Raw genomic sequence first — 19717 nt, 5'->3', positions numbered from 1 at the left:
AATACAAAATAACTAAAGACCACAAAGCTCAGTAATTGCAAGGTAGAATGAAGTATAGCGAAAGAACTGTGATAAGATAAGAGCAATGTTTACAGATAACTCAAAGGTGGGGGAGTCATTGCAAACACTGCACATCTCCTCAGTCGAGCATAAAACAATTATTCAAATGGAGAGGTGCTACAGCAATCACTTCAATCCTATTAACCTACCAATTATTTTCTTTCTATACAATTCCCCTCTTAAAATTGTTCTGCAGTCCTCATAGGCAGAACTCTCCTGTCTGATCCTACACTCAAAACTTCCTCAGCCCTGCAACCATTTTCATTCAGCTTTACCCAACTCTTTAAAGGATGAAATACATTCATCTACTTTCCCTATCACCAACAAAAGCACTCCAGAATTTCCAATTTGATTTCTAACTTTGCAGTGTTTCCTTGTATTTTCAGACACCAGACAAGTGCTAGTCAATTAGCAGTGAGTGCTCTTTCTGGCTTCAAGATTACTCCAATCCTGTGCCCAAGATTCTACTATTACAAAGTTTTCAAGTAAACCCATCATCATTACCATTATATTCTAGTCACATCCAGCTAAGTATGAGGTGCTGTACCCACAATGCCACACCATTATAAGCAAGATCCTTAACAGTTTTGATATACAGGGATCTTGGGTTCCAGGTCCACAGCTTTCTGAAAGTAGCTGCACCAGTTGACAGGGTGGTAAAGAAGGTAGATTGTGTGGCTGACTTTATTAGCTGAGGCATTAAGGCAGCATCATAAAACTGTGGTTATGCCACAGCTGAAGTTTTACCCTCAGTTCTGATCACCTCACTATAGGAAGAAAGTGGAAGCTTTGGAGATGAATTAAACTAATTTGGCAAGGGGATGGTATCAGTGTTATCAAGTTGATGATGCAACGGTTGAAATACAGTGTGTAGTGACACTGTGAGGAAGAACAGGCAAATGACAGAGCATCACTGAAGTCAGTGGGATGAATTGAAGTGTAACATGGGGGTAAAATCAAGAAGGATGATGAAAACAGTACTGAAGGTGTTATATTTACACAGTATGTGGAATAAGGTAGCTGACCTTGTAGCGTCATGAGAGGTCAGCAGGTATGACGTGTGGACATCAATGAGTCATGGCAGAAAGATCAAAATTGTGAGCTTATTATCTAAGGATACATATTGTCTTTAAAAGACAGGAAGGTAGGAAGAGGGGCTGTGTGGCTCTGATAGTAATAAATGTAATCAAATCCTTAGAAAGACGTGACACAGGTTTAGAAGATGTAGAATCCTTGCGGATAGTTATGAAACTGCAAGACCATGATGGGAGTTATAGACAGCAGCCATGGGGTACAAAATTACAACACAAGATAGAAAGGACATGTAAAAAGGGCAATGTTAGAATAGTCATTTGGATTTCAATATTAAGGTAAATTGAGAAAATTAAGTTGATGGTGGATCCCAAAAGACTTTGTAGAATGCCTATGAGATTGCTTTTTAGAGCAGCTTGTAATTGAGTCCAATAGGGAAAAGGCAGTCCTGTGTTCTGTAATGAACCAGATTTGGTTAGGGAGCTTAAAGTAATCTTTGGAGACAATGATCATTCTATGATAGAATTCACCCTACAGTTTGAGAGATAGAAGCTAAAGTCAAATTATTACAGTGGAGTGAAGGAAATGACAGAGGCCTAAGAGAAGAGTGCACCAAAACTGATTGCAGGGATGATGCCAGAGTACAATGGCTGGAGTTTCTGGGAGCTATTCAGAAGGCGCTAGATCTAATAGTAGTAGTATTCTAAAGGCAGGACGAAGCAACCATTGCAGATAAAGAAAGGCAGCATAAAAGGAGAAGGGAGAAAATAGAATAAAAATGAGTTAGAGGATTGGAAAATTTTTGAAAACCAACAGAAGGCAGCTAAAAAGTGCCAAGTGAGAATATATGAAATGTGAAGGTAAGATCACCAATAATATATAAGTTACAAAAAGTTTTTTCGAATATATAAAGAGTAAAAAAGTGGATGATGGATCATTGGAAAATAATGCTGGAGAGAGTACAATGGGAGAAAAATGACAGAGAAACAAGTTTATTTCATCAGTCTTCACTGTTGAAGACATTAGCAGTATGCCAGAAATTCAAGTGTCAGGGGGTAGAAGTGAGTTTAGTTGTTATTAAGGAAAAGGTGCTTCAGAAGCTGAAAGGTCTAAAAGTAGTTAACTCACCTGGGTCAGATGGACTACATCACAGGGTTCTGACAGAGGTGGCTGAAGAGATTGTGGAGGCATAAGTAGTGATCTGTCAAGAATCACTGGATTCTGGAATGGTTCTGAAGGATTGGTAAATTGCAAATGTCACTTCACTCTTTCAGAAGGGAAGGAGGTAGTAGAAAGGAAATTTAGGCCAGTTAGCCCGACTTCAGTGGTTGGAAAGAAGCTGGAGTCCATTATCAAGGATGAGGTTGCTGACTACATGGAGGCACATGATAAAATAGGCTAAATTCAGCATGGATTTCCTTAAGGAAAATCGTGTCAGACTAAACTGTTGGAATCATTTGACAAAATAACATTCATATAGACAAAGGAAAGTTGTTTACATGTTGTTTACTTGGATTTTCAGAAGGGCTCTGACAAGGTGCCAACATGAAGTGCTTAACAAGGTAAGAGCCCATGGTATTACAGGAAAGATACGAGCAAGGGTAAAAGATTGACTGACTGGTAGGAGGCAAAGAGTGAGACGAAGCAGGTCTTCCTTGGTTGGCTGCTGGTGACTAGCGGTGTTCCATAGGAGTCAATGTTAGGATCACTTCTCTTCACATTATCTGTCAATGATTTGGATGACTGAATTGATGGCTTTGTGGCTAAGTTTGTGAACAATACTAAGATAGTTGAAGGAACAGGTAGTATTGAGGAAGCAAGAAGATGGCAGAAGGACTAAGATAGATTAGGAGAATGGGCAAAGAAGTTACAGATGGAATATCGTGTCGGGAAGTGTATACTCATGGACTTTGGTAGAAGGACTAAAAGTGTAGACTATTTTCTAAAATTCAAAATTCAGAGTTGCAAAGGAACTTGGGAGTCCTCATGCAAGATTTCCAAAAGATTAACTTGCAGGTTGAGTCAGTGGTGAGGGAGGGAAATGTAATGTCTAGACTAGAATAAAATAAGGATCTGAGGTCTTATAAGGCTGAATTGCACTTGGGAGTCTTGTGAGCAGTTTTGGGCCGTTATCTACAAAAAGCTGTGCTAGCATTGGAGATGGTCCAGAAGAGGTTCACAAGAATGATTCTGAGAATGAGAGGGTTAATGTATGAAGAGTGTTTGATGGCTCTGGAGTTTAGAAGAATGGGGGAGGGGGACAGAGATCTCATTGAAACCTATCAAATATTGAAAGGCCTAGCAGAGTCGATATGGAGAGAATGTTGCCCATAGTGGGGAACACCAAGAGCGGAAGACACAGCCTCAGAATAGAGGGACATACATTTATAATTTCTATAGCCAGAGGGTGGTGAATCTGTGGAAGCCATTGCCACAGGCGGCTGTGAAGGACATGTCATTGGGCATATTTAAAGTGGAAGTTGATAGGATTTTGATTAGTCAGTGTCAAAGGTTACAGCAAGAAGGCAAGAAGAATGGGGTTGAGAAGGACAGTAAATCAGCCATGATGGAATGGCAGAGAAAACTCAATGAGCCAGCCAGGTGGACCAAGTCTGTTCCTATGTCTAATGGTCATAGTAGAGGTTTATCAGAATGCTGCCTGGATCAAAAGGCATGTGTAATAAGAAAAAATATAGTGTACAGACTTAGAAGATTGTGCACAATATCATTTCAATGAACATCACAAGTTTCAGACAAGGGCATGAACAAGGGCCCCAGTAAGAAGAGTGGGAGCAAAGCCATCAAGGTCCCAGCAAGTGGTAAATGAAAACATCACCTGATGATCTAGCTGCAAACTTCTGGGATTTCTAAGTGATCAGATAGTGGATTATTGGAGTTTTATGCTAGTATTGTATCCTGGAAAATTCATGTGCTGTGCATGACAGGGTTCAGTTGTTCCTCCAAATCAGTATACTCACCTCAATCTCTAATGAGCACCAAGTCCAGTAATAATTTAAACCTTAGAAGTGCATTCAGTATGAAGTTCTCCACTGGAATCAGCATCTACAGCACATATTAAACAAACCAGCTACAACACAACCTGACAATCTGCTATGAAAACAGTAACAGCATTTCAGTCTCCCACAGTAATCTGACTACACTCAGCAACTGCACAGTCTAACAGACATTTAAAAAAGATAAGTCATTACCCGGTCAAACTCCTCTCCTGAATGAGGACTGAAGGCCAGGGTGTCCATAAACAAAGAGGAGGTTGGTGCTTCAGTAGTAGAGGAGGAGCGGGGTCTGCCAGACTGTAGCAGAAGAGAACCGGTGCCATCTGGTGCTGACTTGCGGGATATCTGCGGACTTCCTCTCGGCAGATCCAATTTGTTCCTCCGGCTGTGCAGGCTTGCACCCCGTTTCATCATGGGAGCAACACGGAACTGCTGTAGGACCCTGTTGAGAGCAGTGCTCTGGGCAGAGTGTTGAGCTGGAGCTTCCCAGTCCAGCTCGGCAGTAGGAACACAGGTGTCTGGGCTCGGGAGCTCTTGGTCAGACTGAATGTGGAGACCATCTTGGGGCGAGACAGATGATCGGCGACGTTGGTGATGAAAAAGCTGCTTTAAACCTTGCCCAAAGTTCTCGAAAGCATTGTGTGTTATTTTGGACAAGGAGTGTTCTAATTCACTTGGTTTTCTGCCCGCGTTGTCTGTGGGTCTGCTGTCGCTGTCTAGGTCATTAAGTGAATGGTCATTATTAATCTGCTCCATCTGAAGCTTTTTCTTCAGATTTCTAAATTCATATACATTATATTTACTGGCAAATAAATGATATGGATCTCTTTAAATAATTGTTTCATTTCGTGGTCTAGATCCTGCATAGGCGGTGCATTCTCATTAGATTTCAGCATGCAGCACCTGTCAATGTCACTTCATGCTTGTCTGACATAAAAGGAAAAAAGCAAACATTACATGTCATGCATATATAAAAGAATAAAACTGTGCTCAGACATTTCTGACCTGCATTCTCATCAGCCAATCAAAATGATACTAGCAGGTTAATAGCCTGTATTACTGCACGGTTTCATTTGAAGCAGAGCACCCAAATTGGTCTGTCGGGTTTTTCTAAAAATAACATTGTCCAGGCTATTAATATTTGGCTTCATTATTTCACAGTTTAAAGGGAAATTTTTGAGTTTCTGTCCCATGCAGAATGAAAACTCCAGAAAATTATTTTAAAATTATTATCAATGTTTTAGCTCAACCATTTGCATTTTGAGCAAAACAAAAACAAATTAAGAGATCAAAAAAATTCATGATAGATCAGAAATCCTATATAATTAGCTCCAAAAATTAGACTAAAAGCATAACTGAAGCATTCAGAGCACTAATAGCCAAAGCAAGGGTGACAGCAAAAAAAAACTAGTGCAATGTTTCAATAAAATATTCAGCAAACATAATTCACATAAACAAACAACAAAATTAACCTTTAAAAAATATTTTAATAATTAATGTAACATACTCATTGGAATTTGAGTTGCATAATTCCTAACTATTCTTTACTGTGACACTACAGTGAAGTTTGCTACCAGTGGAGTAATGGCTCAGTTATCCATCCTCTTCATCACAACGACAGCTTGAGGAAACACCGCCGCTATTCCAACTACCTGTTATCTATCCATGTCCCTTCCTTTACGATCAATTCACTAGATTCCTCCGGAAAATTGCTTGCAGCCCCAGCTTTGCCATATTGATTCTTTAATTAGAATACCAGCCCATAAATTAAATCTGCTCTGCTTTCCTCTCTGTTTAACACCCCGCCACGAACTGCAGACCGAGCTGAAACTCGCATACCCAATCCAATCAGAGGAATTCCCAATTTAGCACTCAGGCAATATCATCCAGATACACCGCATCCCTACCCCCTCTCCATGCACCAAGCCCAGGTACCCTCACTTATAAGCCTTGGCCTTTCCCTATACTGCAGGTCCCTACTTCATCACCTCCCTCAGGCCGCCCTGTTTCCCCGTCTAAACGCACCGTCTGTTCACCTCGGCCCGCTGACACCGCGTGCAACAGCCTGCCCCCAACGCGGGAGTGTCCTCTGGCGGAAAAAAGGCCGACGATGCCCTCAAGGCACAGCCACCTAGCACATTCCCAAAACGGTCGGTCAGTCCATGTCCAGGGGGCCCAGAGCGTAGCACAGCACAATCACACGCCGCCGCCGACTCCCAACCCGGGACGTGACGCCCAACCATGACGTCAGAGCGCAGCGCAGCGCAGCGCAGCGCCGCCCCCGATCAATCTGAGCAGAGCAGAAGGCCCAGGTAGGTGAGGGTGTTGAGGGGTGGGCGTGGAGGAGGTTGGTGTCACTGTTTCCTCTCAAGTGTGCGCGCATACACCTTTTACTACTAGCATACAAAGGAATTTAAACTACGCACAAAAGGTTCATCGTTGACCGATACGCAATCATATTTCCTTTTCCGGTTTCTCACGCGGACACTATTGACAATGTGGAGTTTCTGATGATTTGTCTGTGGATTTTGGAACTGGCTTATTTATAGTCTATATTGAAGAAATTATTAATTCCCTATGTCGAATTCCAAAGTAGAAAAGGACATGAAGCGTAAAAGTTCATTTAAAGCAGAATGGCTTAAGGAAACAATAGAAACTGCTGCACCGAAAGCTCATGATGTCGGAAACTTACAACTATGAGAATTATTTATGTACAATACAGAAAGTTGTGTTACCTACATGTATTGTCGCAATGCAATAGTTGCTGGAGAATTTGCAAGTGGAAAGAAGTGGTGTGATATCTGGAAACATAACTGTTTAAAGCGTCAATTAGTAAACAAATCACATCTGGACGGTGTGCAAAAGCTCAGGTGACAAAATTCTTCATTTCCCTCTATGGCCTGCTATGTATGTTGTGAGCGTGCAGATGAACGAGAGTGAAAACAATTAAACCCAAGAGGAGATCAAAGTTTTTATTGACAGTGTTAAAACGAATACCTCTATATATTAAAATTTAGTACACAGATGTTATCACTGGGCAAAAAAATTGCACAGCACAAGATTTTTGTACACGTCATTATAAATTAGAGGGAACATGGTCACTGTGGGTGTGGGTTGTGGGCCGTGGGCTCCAAACCTCCCCATACATGATTCCCAGTACCATTTCAAATGGTCTGTCTCAACAATGATTGAAAAGTTGATGCCCATGAAGGGTTAATTTTTATGTGCAGCTCCCAAAGAAATTACGAAGTATTCCCATTTACAACTATTACAGCTGAAATTTTCAGCCATGGAGACTGCAGTATGTAACCACATTTCAAGTTATATAAAAGAACCAACGATCTTTAGAAGTAAGATTCGGGAGTGAGTGCACCATCTGGAGGCTCAACATTGTCTTCAGAAATTAGGTGCAGGAAAGAATTCCAGAAAAAACTGAAGGACAGGTCTCTAACCCATCCCTTCCAACTAACCCTGACTAAAGTTCAGTGTCTGGAAAATAGAATTGAACACCTTCGAGCAAGGCTGCAGTATCAGGGACTGTTACAATTTATATCAGGGACATAAAAATTCACCCTTCATGGGCATCAACTTTTCAATCTTTGTTGAGACAGAGACATGGCTAATCCCTTGCGTTCCATACAAAGCATTCAGCCTAAGGGCTTCACCATGCACCACGTGGACTAGATGGAGGTATCAGGTAAAGACAGATGTGGCAGCCATGATTAACTCATTGCAGTGCACAGGTGTGCCTGTTCTGTGGCAGTCATGTCCACTTAACTGGTACATTTAGTGGTCAAGCGTTGTAGGTACTACCTTTCGAGGGAGTTCTCTACCATCATCCTGGTGGTACTGTACATTCCACCCCTGGCAGATGTTAACCTCTCACTGGAGGTGCTGAGCACCGTGATTAACAATCACAAGACAGTGCACCCTTTTGTCTTCCTGATCATCACAGGACATTTCAACTAAGCTTGTCTGACAATGTCTCTGACAAACTATCACCAGCACGTCATCTGTGGAACCAGAGGAGCCAACACAATAGATTACTGTTAAAGAACGCTTACTGTGTCATCCCACACCCACCTGGCTATACTTCTATACTTTGGCACACAGGCAGAGACAGAGGACGAGAGCACCAGTGGTGAGGACTACAAAGGTTTGGTCAAGAGTGGTGGAGGAAATTTTTACGGGATTCTTTGAGTCAGTGGACTGCACCGTATTGGAAGATACTGTATCTCTGTATCGGAATGAACATGCCATGGCCATCATTGACTTCAACAAGACCTGCATGGATGAGTTTGAGCTTACAGAGTTTTCCCAAACTGGAAGCCCTGGATGAACCAGGAAATGCACAGTCTATTGATGGAGGGATTGTGGCGGTCAAGACTGGCAATCTTCTATCCTTCAAGAAGTCCAGGAACAACCCGCAAGAGGCCTGCAGAAGAGTGAAAAGGCAACTTTGAGTGAAATTGGAGGGACAATCAGATGACGACAGCTGTGGCAGGATTTACATGCTGATACTTCCTATGAGATGAAACCTAACAACATAAGTAGCAGTGATGCTTCACTCCCAGATGAGTTCAATACCTTTTATGTACACTTTAAAAAGCAAATAGCACAACACCCAGTGAGTTCTCACAGCATCTGGCAACTCTGTTAACTTTTTTCAGACACCAATAATAGAACATTTTTCAAAAGTATGAATCCTCACATAGCATTAGGTCCTGATGGTGTACTAAAAAGCTGTGCTGACCAGCTGGCTGGGATATTTTTAACCTCTCACTGCTGCCTTCTGGAGGTCCCTACCTGCTTCAAAAGGATAGCGATCATATCAGTGCCCAAGGAAAGCAGGGTTTGGTGCACCTTTGACTGGCACCAATCACATATACTATAATGAGGTTTGTTATGGCTAGAACTAACTCTTGGCTGAGCAAGGTCCTGGATGCTCTGAATTTCAGAGAAAGTACAGAAGAGAAACCCCAGGATGTTGGATTGAAGGACTTTGATAATGAGGAAAGATTGGAGAGGCTGGGTTTGTTTTCCCTGGAGCATAAGGGGCTGAGGGGTGATTTAATAGAGGTGCAGGCAATCCCATGTTACAGGGCAATTACATTCCTTGTGTGTGTGTAGTGTGTAGGCCTTCGTTAGTCTGGATAGATCATGGATTTGCACCTTGGAAAGTTTCCAGGGTGCAAGCTTGGGCAAGTTTTTTTTACGGAAGACTGGCAGTTGCCCAAGCTGCAAGTCTCCCCTCTCCACGCCACCAATGTTGTCCATGGGAAGGGCAATAGACATTCCTTGTAAATAAATAATATTGTGACTTTCTGTAATGCAAAGTCACATTACCAGTGCATGTGTTAAGAAATACAACTCATAAAAAATTTGTCCTGATGAAAACTCTCACTGGAAATGTTGACTGTTTATTCCTATCTTCTTCCCCTGCACAGTATACTATATTTCAGACTTCTCGGTGGTGATCAATGGATTATAAAAGGATGAAATTCTGTTTGCTGAATGGCCATAATTCCAAAGATGACTGTTAGTAAAAATATGAGGTATTGATAGGGTGGATAGTCTGATTCATTTTCCCTTGATACAGCTAACAAAAATGGGGGGGGGGGGGAATAGTTTAAGGTGAGAGGATAGAGGTTTAAAGCGGACTGAGGAACAAGTTGATTTTTCATTGTAACTGGACTACCCCTTTTAATCATTGCATGAACCCTGTTATATTCAGAGATACAGCACAGAAATAAGCCATTCAGACCAAACATTTCATCTACTCCGATTCTACCACCAATTCTACCTACCTCTACTCCAAAAGTAGGAAAGGGTTTGTTACAATAGGGAAGTTTTTCCACTGAGAGCTGATAACCCAGGTTAGCTACAGAAGGACTATTCCATCGCATCATCCTAAACCACATTACTGTTGTTCAGTTATACTATTTGCATTTGTTACTTTCAAAGTCTCATACAGAGAGTGCTTTCTTGAGCCGAATTGTCAGTTGAAAAATAATTAAAGTGCGGGTCAGCAAGCTCCTGTGAAGTCATTGCAAGATAACAATAAAACAAATCCATATGTCGGCAGATGAACTGGCACAACAAACACAAATTAAGATGAGGGTAAGCATTACAACAACGAGTACAATTCAAAAGGCAATGCAATGCACATGTGGCAAAATTGGTTTAAAAACTTGAAAACAAGAACTTTTTATATATAGTAGCACAAAAGCAAGATTCGAGAGAGAGAGATAGAGGGAGAGAGGGAGGGAGAGAATGAGAATGAATATATATATATATATATATATGTATATGTGTGTGTGTGTATATATATATATGTGTGTGTGTGTGTGTGTGTGTGTGTGTATATATATATAAAAGTATATAGTTTTTTGATTGCAAGCTGCTGGCACCATCTCTTACCACCATTCAGGGCCCCAAACAGTCCTTCCAGCTGAGGCAACACTTCACTTGTGAGTCTGGTGGGGTAATCTATTCCATCCAGTGCTCCCGGTGCGGCCTCCTCTACATCGGCAAGACCCGACGCAGATTGGGGGACTGCTTCGTCGAGCACCTGTTGTCCGCCACAACAGACGGGATCTCCAGGTTGCCACTCACTTCAACTCTCCTTCACATTCCCATTCGGATATGTCCATACACGGCCTCCCCTACTGCCATGATGAGGCCAAACTTCGGTTGGAGGAACAACATCTCATCTACCGTCTGGGTAGTCTCCAGCCCCTTGGTATGAACATCGAATTCTCCAACTTCCGGTAATTCCCTCCCTCTCCCTTCCCCCATCCAACCTTCACTCTGTCTCCTCTTCCAGCTGCCTATCACCTCTCATGACTCTGCCTGCTTCTACTCCCCATACTGCTTCCCCTTAGATTCCTTCTTCACCTCTCCTGCCTATCCCCTCCCTGCGTCCCCTCCCCCACCCCTTAATCTTTCCTCTGATCGGTTTTCCACCCTCCCCCACCTTCTTTATAGAGCCCCTGACCCCTCCTTCTTTAGTCCTGACGAAGGGTCTTGACCTGAAACGTTGACTGCTTCTTTCAACGGAAGCTGCCCAACCTGCTTTTTTGTTTTTTTTGGAGCTCATCCAACTTTTTTGTACATCTTGGCAGTAGCTTGCTGTGACAATGGGTAAAATCTGATACTTTCCCATGCCCAAAGGATTGGGTTGATTAATGGTGCACATTGGATGTGTGACTGTCACTTCATATGATCCATACGTGGATTTTGCTGGAGTATTCTGTGGCAACTACTTTTGTTAACCCTTACTTGGTTTCGGTTATGTGGTAACCACTTGCTAAGGAGTATTCTGTGACTGTCACCTTGTGATGTTTCTACGTGGATTTCGGGACAATTTGGCGGATAAGATCTTCGGTGACTGTTAATTCGTTTTCCCAGCGGGGAACCTGTAGAATTCTTCGTGTTCGCCTCCTCTCTACATTTTAAAAATCAAACACGAGGAAATCTGCAGATGCTGGAAATTCAAGCAACCCACACAAAATGCTAGTGGAACATAGCAGGCCAGGCAGCATCTATAGGAAGAAGCTCTGTTGATGTTTCGATCCGAGACCTGTTGCCTGGCCTGCTGTGTTCCACCAGCATTTTGTGTGTGTTGCTCTACATTTTAATGTGGATTTACAAGTCTCTCCCGTCACTAATTCCATGGATTACTGGACCTTTATAGTTTGCCATCTTAAGACTTTTAAGAACTGTTCCTAAACCTGACAGATTGGGAGCCACACACACACAACACTGTTAACTTCTGTTTATTTCATTTAATTTTCTATGTTTTGAGTAGATACTAATAAATATAGTGGTTTAACATTAAAACCAGACTCAACTTGTGACCTATTGCTGCTGGTACGTAACAAATCACTCCGAGCACTTCAACTTGCAAGCGGAACAAGTGCTACACCTAGCCCTACACCTCCTCCCTCACGACCATTAAGGGCCCCGAACAGTCCTTCCAAATGAGGCAATACTTCACCTGTGAGTCTGTTGGAGTCATCTACTGTATCTGGAGTTCCTGGAGATCAGTGAGACCCAGTGTAGATTAGGGGACCAGTTTGCTGAGCATCTACTCTCTGTCTGCCAGAAAAAGTGAGATCTCCCAATGGCTACCTATTTTAATTCTACTTCTCATTCCCATTCTGACATGAGAGTCCATGGCCGCCTCTACTGCCGCGATGAGGCCACACTCTGGTTGGACCAGCAAGATCTTATATTCTGTTTGGGTAGTCTCTAATCTGATGGCATGAACATCAATTTCTTGAACTTCTGGTGTTGGTCCCCCACCTTCACTAGTCCCAATTCCCATTTCTCACCTCACCTGCCCATCACCTCCTTCTGATGTTCCTCCCCCTTCCCTTTCTTCCATGGCCTTCTGTCCTCTCCTATTAGATTTCCCCTTCTGCAGTCCATTAACGCTTTCATCAATTAACTTCCCAGCTCTTTACTTCATCCCTCCCCTTCTCTCGGTTTCACCTATCAGCTACTACCTTGTATTTCTTCCTTCCCTCCCCACGCCTTCTAACTCTGACTGCATCTTTTCCCTCCAGCCCTGATGAAGGGTCTTAGCCGGAAACGTCAACTGTTTAATCTTTTCCATAGGTGCTGCCTGGCCTGCTGAGTACCTCTAGCATTTTGTGTGTGTTGCATGAACAAATGTACATCAGGATGAGGAGCAGAAGGCCACTCAGCCTCTCGATTCTGCTGTACAGTTCATTGTCATACAGCACAACAGGTGGTTTGGCCCAACTGTCCGTGGCAGTCATGGATCTCATCGAAGTTAGTTCCATTTGGCCCAAATCCCTCTAAACCTTTCCTATCCATATACTTGTCCAGCAGTCGTTTAAATGTTGTTAATGTGACTGCTTCAACCATTTCCTCTAGTTTATATACTGACCACTCGGGGTGAAAAAGTTCCCTCCCAGATTCCTATTAAATTTCTCCCCTCTCACCTTAAGACTATGCCTTACAGTTTTTGATTCCCTTTCCCTTGGAAAAAGACTGCAAATTCAGCCTATCTATGCCCCTCATAATTTTAAATATTTCTATAAGATCACCCTTCATTGTCCTCTGCTCAACTTAAAACAGTCATAACCTACTCAACCTCTCTTCATAACATGCTGATCAATCTCATTTGTACTCTTTCCAGCTTAATACCATATTTCCAAAAGCAGGGTGATCAAAAGGGAATGCAATATTCCAAATGCAGCCTTAACACTGTTTTGTGCAACAGCAACATAACATCTCAACTTCTATACTCAATTCCTTGAGTGATGCTGACCAGTATGCCAGAAGTCACCTTCACTACCCTGTCTACCTGCAATGCCACTTTTAGATTCTTCTGTTCTTAAACACTCCACAGGACCCTACCATTCCGTGTGAAAATCCTATCTTAATATTTTCCCAAAATGCAGAGCCTCATACATAGCTGAATTAAACACTTTTTTCCATTACTCGACCCACTTACCCACCTGATCAAGATTCCTCTGTAAATCCTGGTCACAATCTTTATTGTCTACGACACCACCTGTTTCGGAGTCATCCGCAAATTTAACAACCACATCTCAGACAACCAAATCATTGACAAATGGCAATGTACCCACACTGACCATCAACTTTCCCTCAGGAACACCACTAGTCATGGGACTCTAGTCTAAAATGCAATCTTCCACCTTCACTCTCTGTTTCCTTACATCAAATCAAATGTGTACCTATTTAGCTAGCTTTCCCTGGATCCCATGCAATCTAACTTTACATAGCAGCTTACCACGCAGAACATTCTTGAAGGGCTAACCAAAGTCCATGTAAACTGTGCCTCGTCGACTTTCTTGGTTACTACTTTTAAAAAAATGATCAAATTTGTGCGATGTAATCTCCCTTGCACAAAGCTGTGTTTACAATGGAGGTGGTTGGCACGGACCAGTTGGTCCAAAGGGCCAGTTTACATGTTGTAGGACTCCATGATCTAGTTGACTGTGGAACTGAATCATGGAGAGAGGTTGAGAAATTTGGAGCTGTTTTCACTGGAACATAGGAGAATGGGAAAGCATGAGGGGCATCAATAGGATCAGTGGACATGGTCTTTTTTACAGGAGTTGAGGAATCAAGAGCGAGAGGGCACTGGTTTAAGGTGAGGGTGGAGAGATTTAATAAGATTTTGAGGGCCATTTTTTCAACCAAGGATGGTTAGAGTAGGATGGTTAGGAAATGAACTGCCAGAGGAAATGGTTTTGAGTCAGTTATGTTAACAATTTTTAACAAGTTCTTGGACAGGTAGACAGGAAAGGTTTGGAGGCATATAGGCCAAACATGGCAAAATGGGACTAGCTTAGATGGCAACCTAGACTAGATTGGAACAGTTGAACTTGGGGCCTGTTTTCATTCAATGATCTATAACAGAGCTGACTGAGCAGGTAGTATGTTATAGTCACAGCATCTGGGAACTGTTGGACCACGCTTGTTTAACTGGAATTTTGTTCTCCTTTGTCATTGCAGCTTTCTCCCTTCAGAGGAAAAATATGCGAACGTGTTCATCCACCGGAAATAACATGATGATCTTTGCGTTTCTTATTGGAATTACAGTTTTGGTTTACTATTTTCTCCCAAATGTCCTTCTTTCTGATACAAAGCCTTCAGGGCTCCCACAGACACTAGATATGAGTAACAGCCGGCTGCTCTCAGTCAATGTCACTGTGCATTATACCCAAAATGCAGTAACACTGGACATGTCCTACAGAGAAGCAGTACCACCAGGAAAGAATGGAGAAAGATCACAGCCGAGGTAAATGAGATCAAAGAAATATAGGCGCCATTAAAAGTCCAGTTATACTGGAAGTGTTTTTACACCTGAAATGTTTGAGTAGGTTGATAAAAGGGAGCCAAGCATGTATCTCTAAAGGGTAAGGTAAGGTTAATGAATTCAAAAAATTTAAAGTTGTGGACAATGCAATATCTCTTGATATTATTTAAAACCACCTCCAGAAGCTACCAGACATTGGGCAACATTACTACAGCTCGGGGTGTCAGAGTTCAGTTCCAGCATCGCCCGTAAGGAGTCTCTGTGTGTCCTCCCCATGGAATGTGTGGTTTTTCCCTGGTTGCTCTGGTTTCCTCCCACAGTCCAAAGCTGTACTGGGTAGATTAATTGGTCATTGTAAATTGTCCCGTGATTAGGTTAGAGTTAAATTGGCACTGTTGGGCTTTAAGGGGCAGAAGGGCCTACTCTGCACTGTACCATTAAGTTAAAAATAAATAAATGAATAATCTTTCCAGAAAACTGAACCTATGATATTGAAGTCAAGGCTTTGGCCCAGTAAGTGGTTTGGCTGAGAAACAAGTGTAGTGGTCTGAGGCTCCCACTGACCTTCAGAGTGCTCTCACACACTCAGCATGTTCCATACAGCCAATGTCACCTGTGCATAAAAGGCACAGAATCCACATGAAGCACACAGAAACATGGTGGTTGTGGTGGAGAGTCAGCCATGATGGTAATAAATACACTGCAAGCTCAACGGGCTCCTATTTTTTATGTATCTATAATAGATTTGGAGGGGTACCTTGTTTGTCTGGGTAGGTCAGTGGTGGTTGCTTTGAAATGCCCACTGCTAGGTGATATCTAGCGCCAAAGGTTTAAAAAAACCCCACCATATACAGCGGAGTGGAGAGTGTCAGAGTGGGATGGCTTTGGCTCAACAGGCTTCAGCGTGAACAGGCAGAGGCGAGGGTAGGTTCCATTAAGTTTTGTTCGTTCAGAGTAGAGAGAATGCCAGACAGGATGTTGGAATGCTCCTCTTGCAGGATGTGGGAAGTCAAGGAGACCTCCGGTGTCCCTGACAATGGCCCCTGCAAGAAGTGCATCCAACTGCAGCTCCTAACAAACAGCATTAGGGAACTGGAGCAGGAGCTGGATGACCTCCAGATCATTCAGGAGAATGAGAAGTTTATAGATAGTCGTTTCAGGGAGGTATTTATGCCAAATAAGCAGCGCACAGGTAATTGGGTTATCGTCAGGTGAGGGAAGGGGAAATGGCAGGCAGAGCAGGGGTCCCCTGTGGCCATTCCCCTCAACAACAACTATACCGATTCAGATACTGTTGGGATGACTTACTTGGGACAAGCTGCAGCAGCTGGATCTCTGGCACTGAGTCTGGTTCTGCAGTGCAGAAGGGAAGGGGGAGGAAGAGGAGAGCGGTAGTGATAGGGGACTTGATAGTTAGAGGTATGGACAGGAGGTTCTGTGGTCGCGACAGAGACTCCAGGATGGTTTGTTGCCTCCCTGGTGCCAGGGTCAGGGATGTCTCTGATAGTGTGGACAGCATTATGAAATGGGAGGGTAAGCAGCCAGATGTCGAGGTACACATCAGTACCAATGACGTAGGAAGAAAGAGTGAGGAGGTCCTGAAGAGTGAGTATGGAGAGCTTGGTAGGAAGCTAAAAAGCAGGACCTCAAGGGTGGTAATCTCAGGATTGCTACCTGTGCCACGTGCCAGTGAGGGTAAGAATAGGATGCTCTGGAGGATGAACACGTGGCTGAGGAACTGGTGTAGGGAGCAGGGTTTCAGATTTCAGGATCATTGGGACCTCTTCTGGGCAGGTGGGACCTGTACAAGAGAGATGGGTTACACCTGAACTACAATATCCTTGCAGGGAGAATTGTTAATGCTATTGAGGGGGGGAGGGGATTAAACTGGATTTGCAGGGGAATGCGAACCAGAGTGCCAGAGTAGATAGTGGAACGGGGGTGAAAATAAATGATGTTAAAGGTTCATGCAAAGTCACAAATAGAAGGGTTGTGTGTGGTGGTAATAATCTCCGGAGGTGTGTCTATTTCAATGTGAGGAATATTGTGGGGAAGGTTGACGAGCTGAGGGCGTGGATTGACACGTGGAATTATGACGTTGTAACCATTAGTGAAACTTGGCTATAGGAGGGGCAGGACTGGCAGCTTAATGTTCCAGGGTTCCGATGTTTCAGACATGATAGAGACAGAGGGATGAAGGGTGGGCGAGGTATGGCATTGCTAGTCAGGGAAAATGTTACAGCAGTGCTCAGGCAGGACAGATTAGAGGGCTTGTCTACCTAGGCCATATGGATGGAACTGAGAAACAGGAAAGGTATGAACACATTAATGGGGTTGTATTATAGACCACCCAGTAGTCAGCGAGAATTGGAGGAGGAAATCTGCAAAGAGATAGCAGACAACTGCAGGAAACATAAAGCTGTGATATAGGGGATTTTAATTTTCCACATATTGATTGGGACACCCATACTGTCAAAGGTCTTGACGGGTTAGAGTTTGTAAAATGTGTTCAGGAAAGTTTTCTAGATCAGTATATAGAGGTACCGATTAGAGAGGATGCAATATTAGTTCTCATATTAGGAAACGAGTTAGGACAGGTGACAGAAGTGTGTGTTGGGGAACACTTTGGTTCCAGTGATCATAACACCATTAGTTTCAACTTGATCATGGATAAAGATAGATCCAGTCCTCGGGTTGAGGTTCTAAACTGGAAAAAGACCAAATTTGAAGAAATGAGAAAAGATCTAAAAAGCATGGATTGGGACAGGTTGTTCTCTGGCAAGGATGTCGTTGGCAAGTGGGAGGCCTTCAAAGGAGAAATTTTGAGAGTGCAGAGTTGTATGTTCCTGTTAGGGTTAAAGGCAAAGTGAATAAGAATAAGGAACCTTGGTTCTCTAGGGATATTGGAACTCTGATAAAGAAGAAGATAGAGATGTATGACATGTATAGGAAACGGAGCAAATAAGATACCTGAGAAGTATAAAAAGTGCAAAAAAATACTTAAGAAAGAAATCAGGAGGGCTAAAAGAAGACATGAGGTAGCTTTGGCAGTCAAGGTGAAAGAGCTTCTACAGGTATATTAAGAGCAAAAGGATAGTAAGGGATAAAATTGGTCCTCTTGAAGATCAGAGTGGTCGGCTATGTATGGAACCAAAAGAAATGGGGGAGATCTTAAATGGGTTTTTTGCATCTGTATTTACTAAGGAAACTGGAAGACAATGGAAATAAGGCAAAAAAGTAGTGAGGTCATGGAACTTATACAGATTGAAGAGGAAGAGGTGCTTGCTATCTTGAGGCAAATCAGAGTAGATAAATCCCCAGGATCTGACAGGGTATTCCCTTGGACCTTGAAGGAGACTAATTTTGAAATTGCAGGGACCCTGGCAGATATATTTAAAATGGCGGTATCTACGGGTGAGGTGCCGGATTATTGGAGAATAGCTCATGTTGTTCCGTTGTTTAAAAAAGGTTCTAAAAGTAATCCAGGAAATTATAGGCCGGTAAGTTTGATATCGGTAGTAGGTAAATTATTGGAAGAAGTACTAAGAGATAGGATCTACAAGTATTTAGATAGACAGGGTGTGTGGTGAGAGTCAACACGGCTTTGTACGTGGTAGGTCATGTTTAACAAATGTATTAGAGTTTTTCGAGGAGGTTACAAGGAAAGTGGATGAAGGGAAGGCAGTGGATGTTGACTACATGGATTTCAGTAAGGCCTTTGCCAAGGTCCCGCATGGGAGGTTAGTTAGGAAGATTCAGTCGCTAGGTATACATGGTGAGGTAGTAAATTGGATTAGACATTGGCTCAATGGGAGAAGTCAGAGATTGCTTCTCTGAGTGGAGGCCTGTGATCAATGCTGGAACCATTGTTATTTGTCATCTATATCAATAATCTGGATGATAATGTGGTAAATTGGATCAGCAAATTTGCTGATGATACAAAGATTGGAGGTGTAGTGGACAATGGGGAAGGTTTTCAAAGCTTTCAGAGGGATCTGGACCGGCTGGAAAAATGGGCTGAAAAATGGCAGATGGAGTTTAATACAGACAAGTGTGAGGTGTTGCACTTTGGAAGGGAAAACTAAGGTAGAACATACAAGGTAAATGGTAGGACAATGAGGAGTGCAGTAGAACAGAGGGATCTGGGAATACAGATACAAAATTCCCTAGAAGTGGCGTCACAGGTAGATAGGGTAGTAAAGAGAGCTTTTGGTACATTGGCCTTTATAAATTAAAGTATTGAGTTTGAGTTGGAATGTTATGAGGAGGTTGTATAATGCATTGGTGAGGCCAAATTTGGAGTATTGTGTGCAGTTTTGGTCACTGGATTACAGGAAGGGTATTAATAAGGTTGAAAGAGTACAGAGAAGGTTTACAAGGATGTTGCTGGGACTTGATAAACTGAGTTACAGAGAAAGGTTGAATAGGTTAGGACTTTATTCCCTGGAGCATAGAAGAATGAGGGGAGTCTTGATAGAGGTATATAAAATTATGATGGGTATAGATAGAGTGAATGCAGGCAGGCTTTTTCCACTGAGGCTAAGGGAGAAAAAAACCAGAGGACATGGGTTAAGGATGAAGGGGGAAAAGTTTCAAGGGAACATTGGGGGGGACTTCTTCATACAGAGAGTGGTGGGATTGTGGAATGAGCTGCCAGATGAAGTGGTAAATGCGGGCTCACTTTTAACATTTAAGAAAAACTTGGACAGGTACGTGGATCAGAGGTGTATGGAGGTATATGGTCGAGGTGCAGGTCAGTGGGACTAGGCAAAAAAATGATTCGGCACAGCCA

General features: G+C 42.8%; 2 protein-coding genes across 13 annotated transcripts in view; one reads left to right on the top strand and one right to left on the bottom strand.

The window, feature by feature from the left end:
• Window positions 1-6364, bottom strand: part of LOC132377950 (transmembrane and coiled-coil domains protein 1-like) — a 98703-nt gene extending 92339 nt beyond the window's left edge. For 6 of the 9 annotated variants that reach the window (XR_009506853.1, XR_009506854.1, XM_059944475.1 and 3 more), the window contains exons 1-2: window positions 6143-6281; window positions 4302-5033 (exon numbers count right to left, since the gene is read on the bottom strand). Coding sequence is in view for 7 of the 9 variants with exons in the window: in XM_059944475.1 (XP_059800458.1) it covers window positions 4302-4862 (561 nt within the window). In the remaining 2 variants the exon portion in view is untranslated. Of the gene's footprint in view, window positions 1-4301; window positions 5034-6131 lie in introns of all 9 variants that reach the window. The other 3 variants (XM_059944482.1, XM_059944476.1, XM_059944478.1) reach the window with 3 other exon arrangements.
• Window positions 6365-6505: 141 nt separating this feature from the next.
• Window positions 6506-19717, top strand: part of abhd14a (abhydrolase domain containing 14A) — a 31231-nt gene continuing 18019 nt past the window's right edge. The window contains exons 1-3 of one of the 4 annotated variants that reach the window (XM_059944484.1): window positions 6506-6976; window positions 10537-10848; window positions 14622-14907. In XM_059944484.1, the coding sequence (XP_059800467.1) occupies window positions 10752-10848; window positions 14622-14907 (383 nt within the window). In that variant the 5' untranslated portion in view covers window positions 6506-6976; window positions 10537-10751. Of the gene's footprint in view, window positions 6977-10536; window positions 10877-14621; window positions 14908-19717 lie in introns of those variants that run through there. The other 3 variants (XM_059944485.1, XM_059944486.1, XM_059944487.1) reach the window with 3 other exon arrangements.

Source organism: Hypanus sabinus, chromosome 19, assembly GCF_030144855.1.
Source record: "Hypanus sabinus isolate sHypSab1 chromosome 19, sHypSab1.hap1, whole genome shotgun sequence".
Taxonomy (NCBI): Eukaryota; Metazoa; Chordata; class Chondrichthyes; order Myliobatiformes; family Dasyatidae; genus Hypanus; species Hypanus sabinus.
This window is presented reverse-complemented; position numbering and strand designations above follow the sequence as displayed.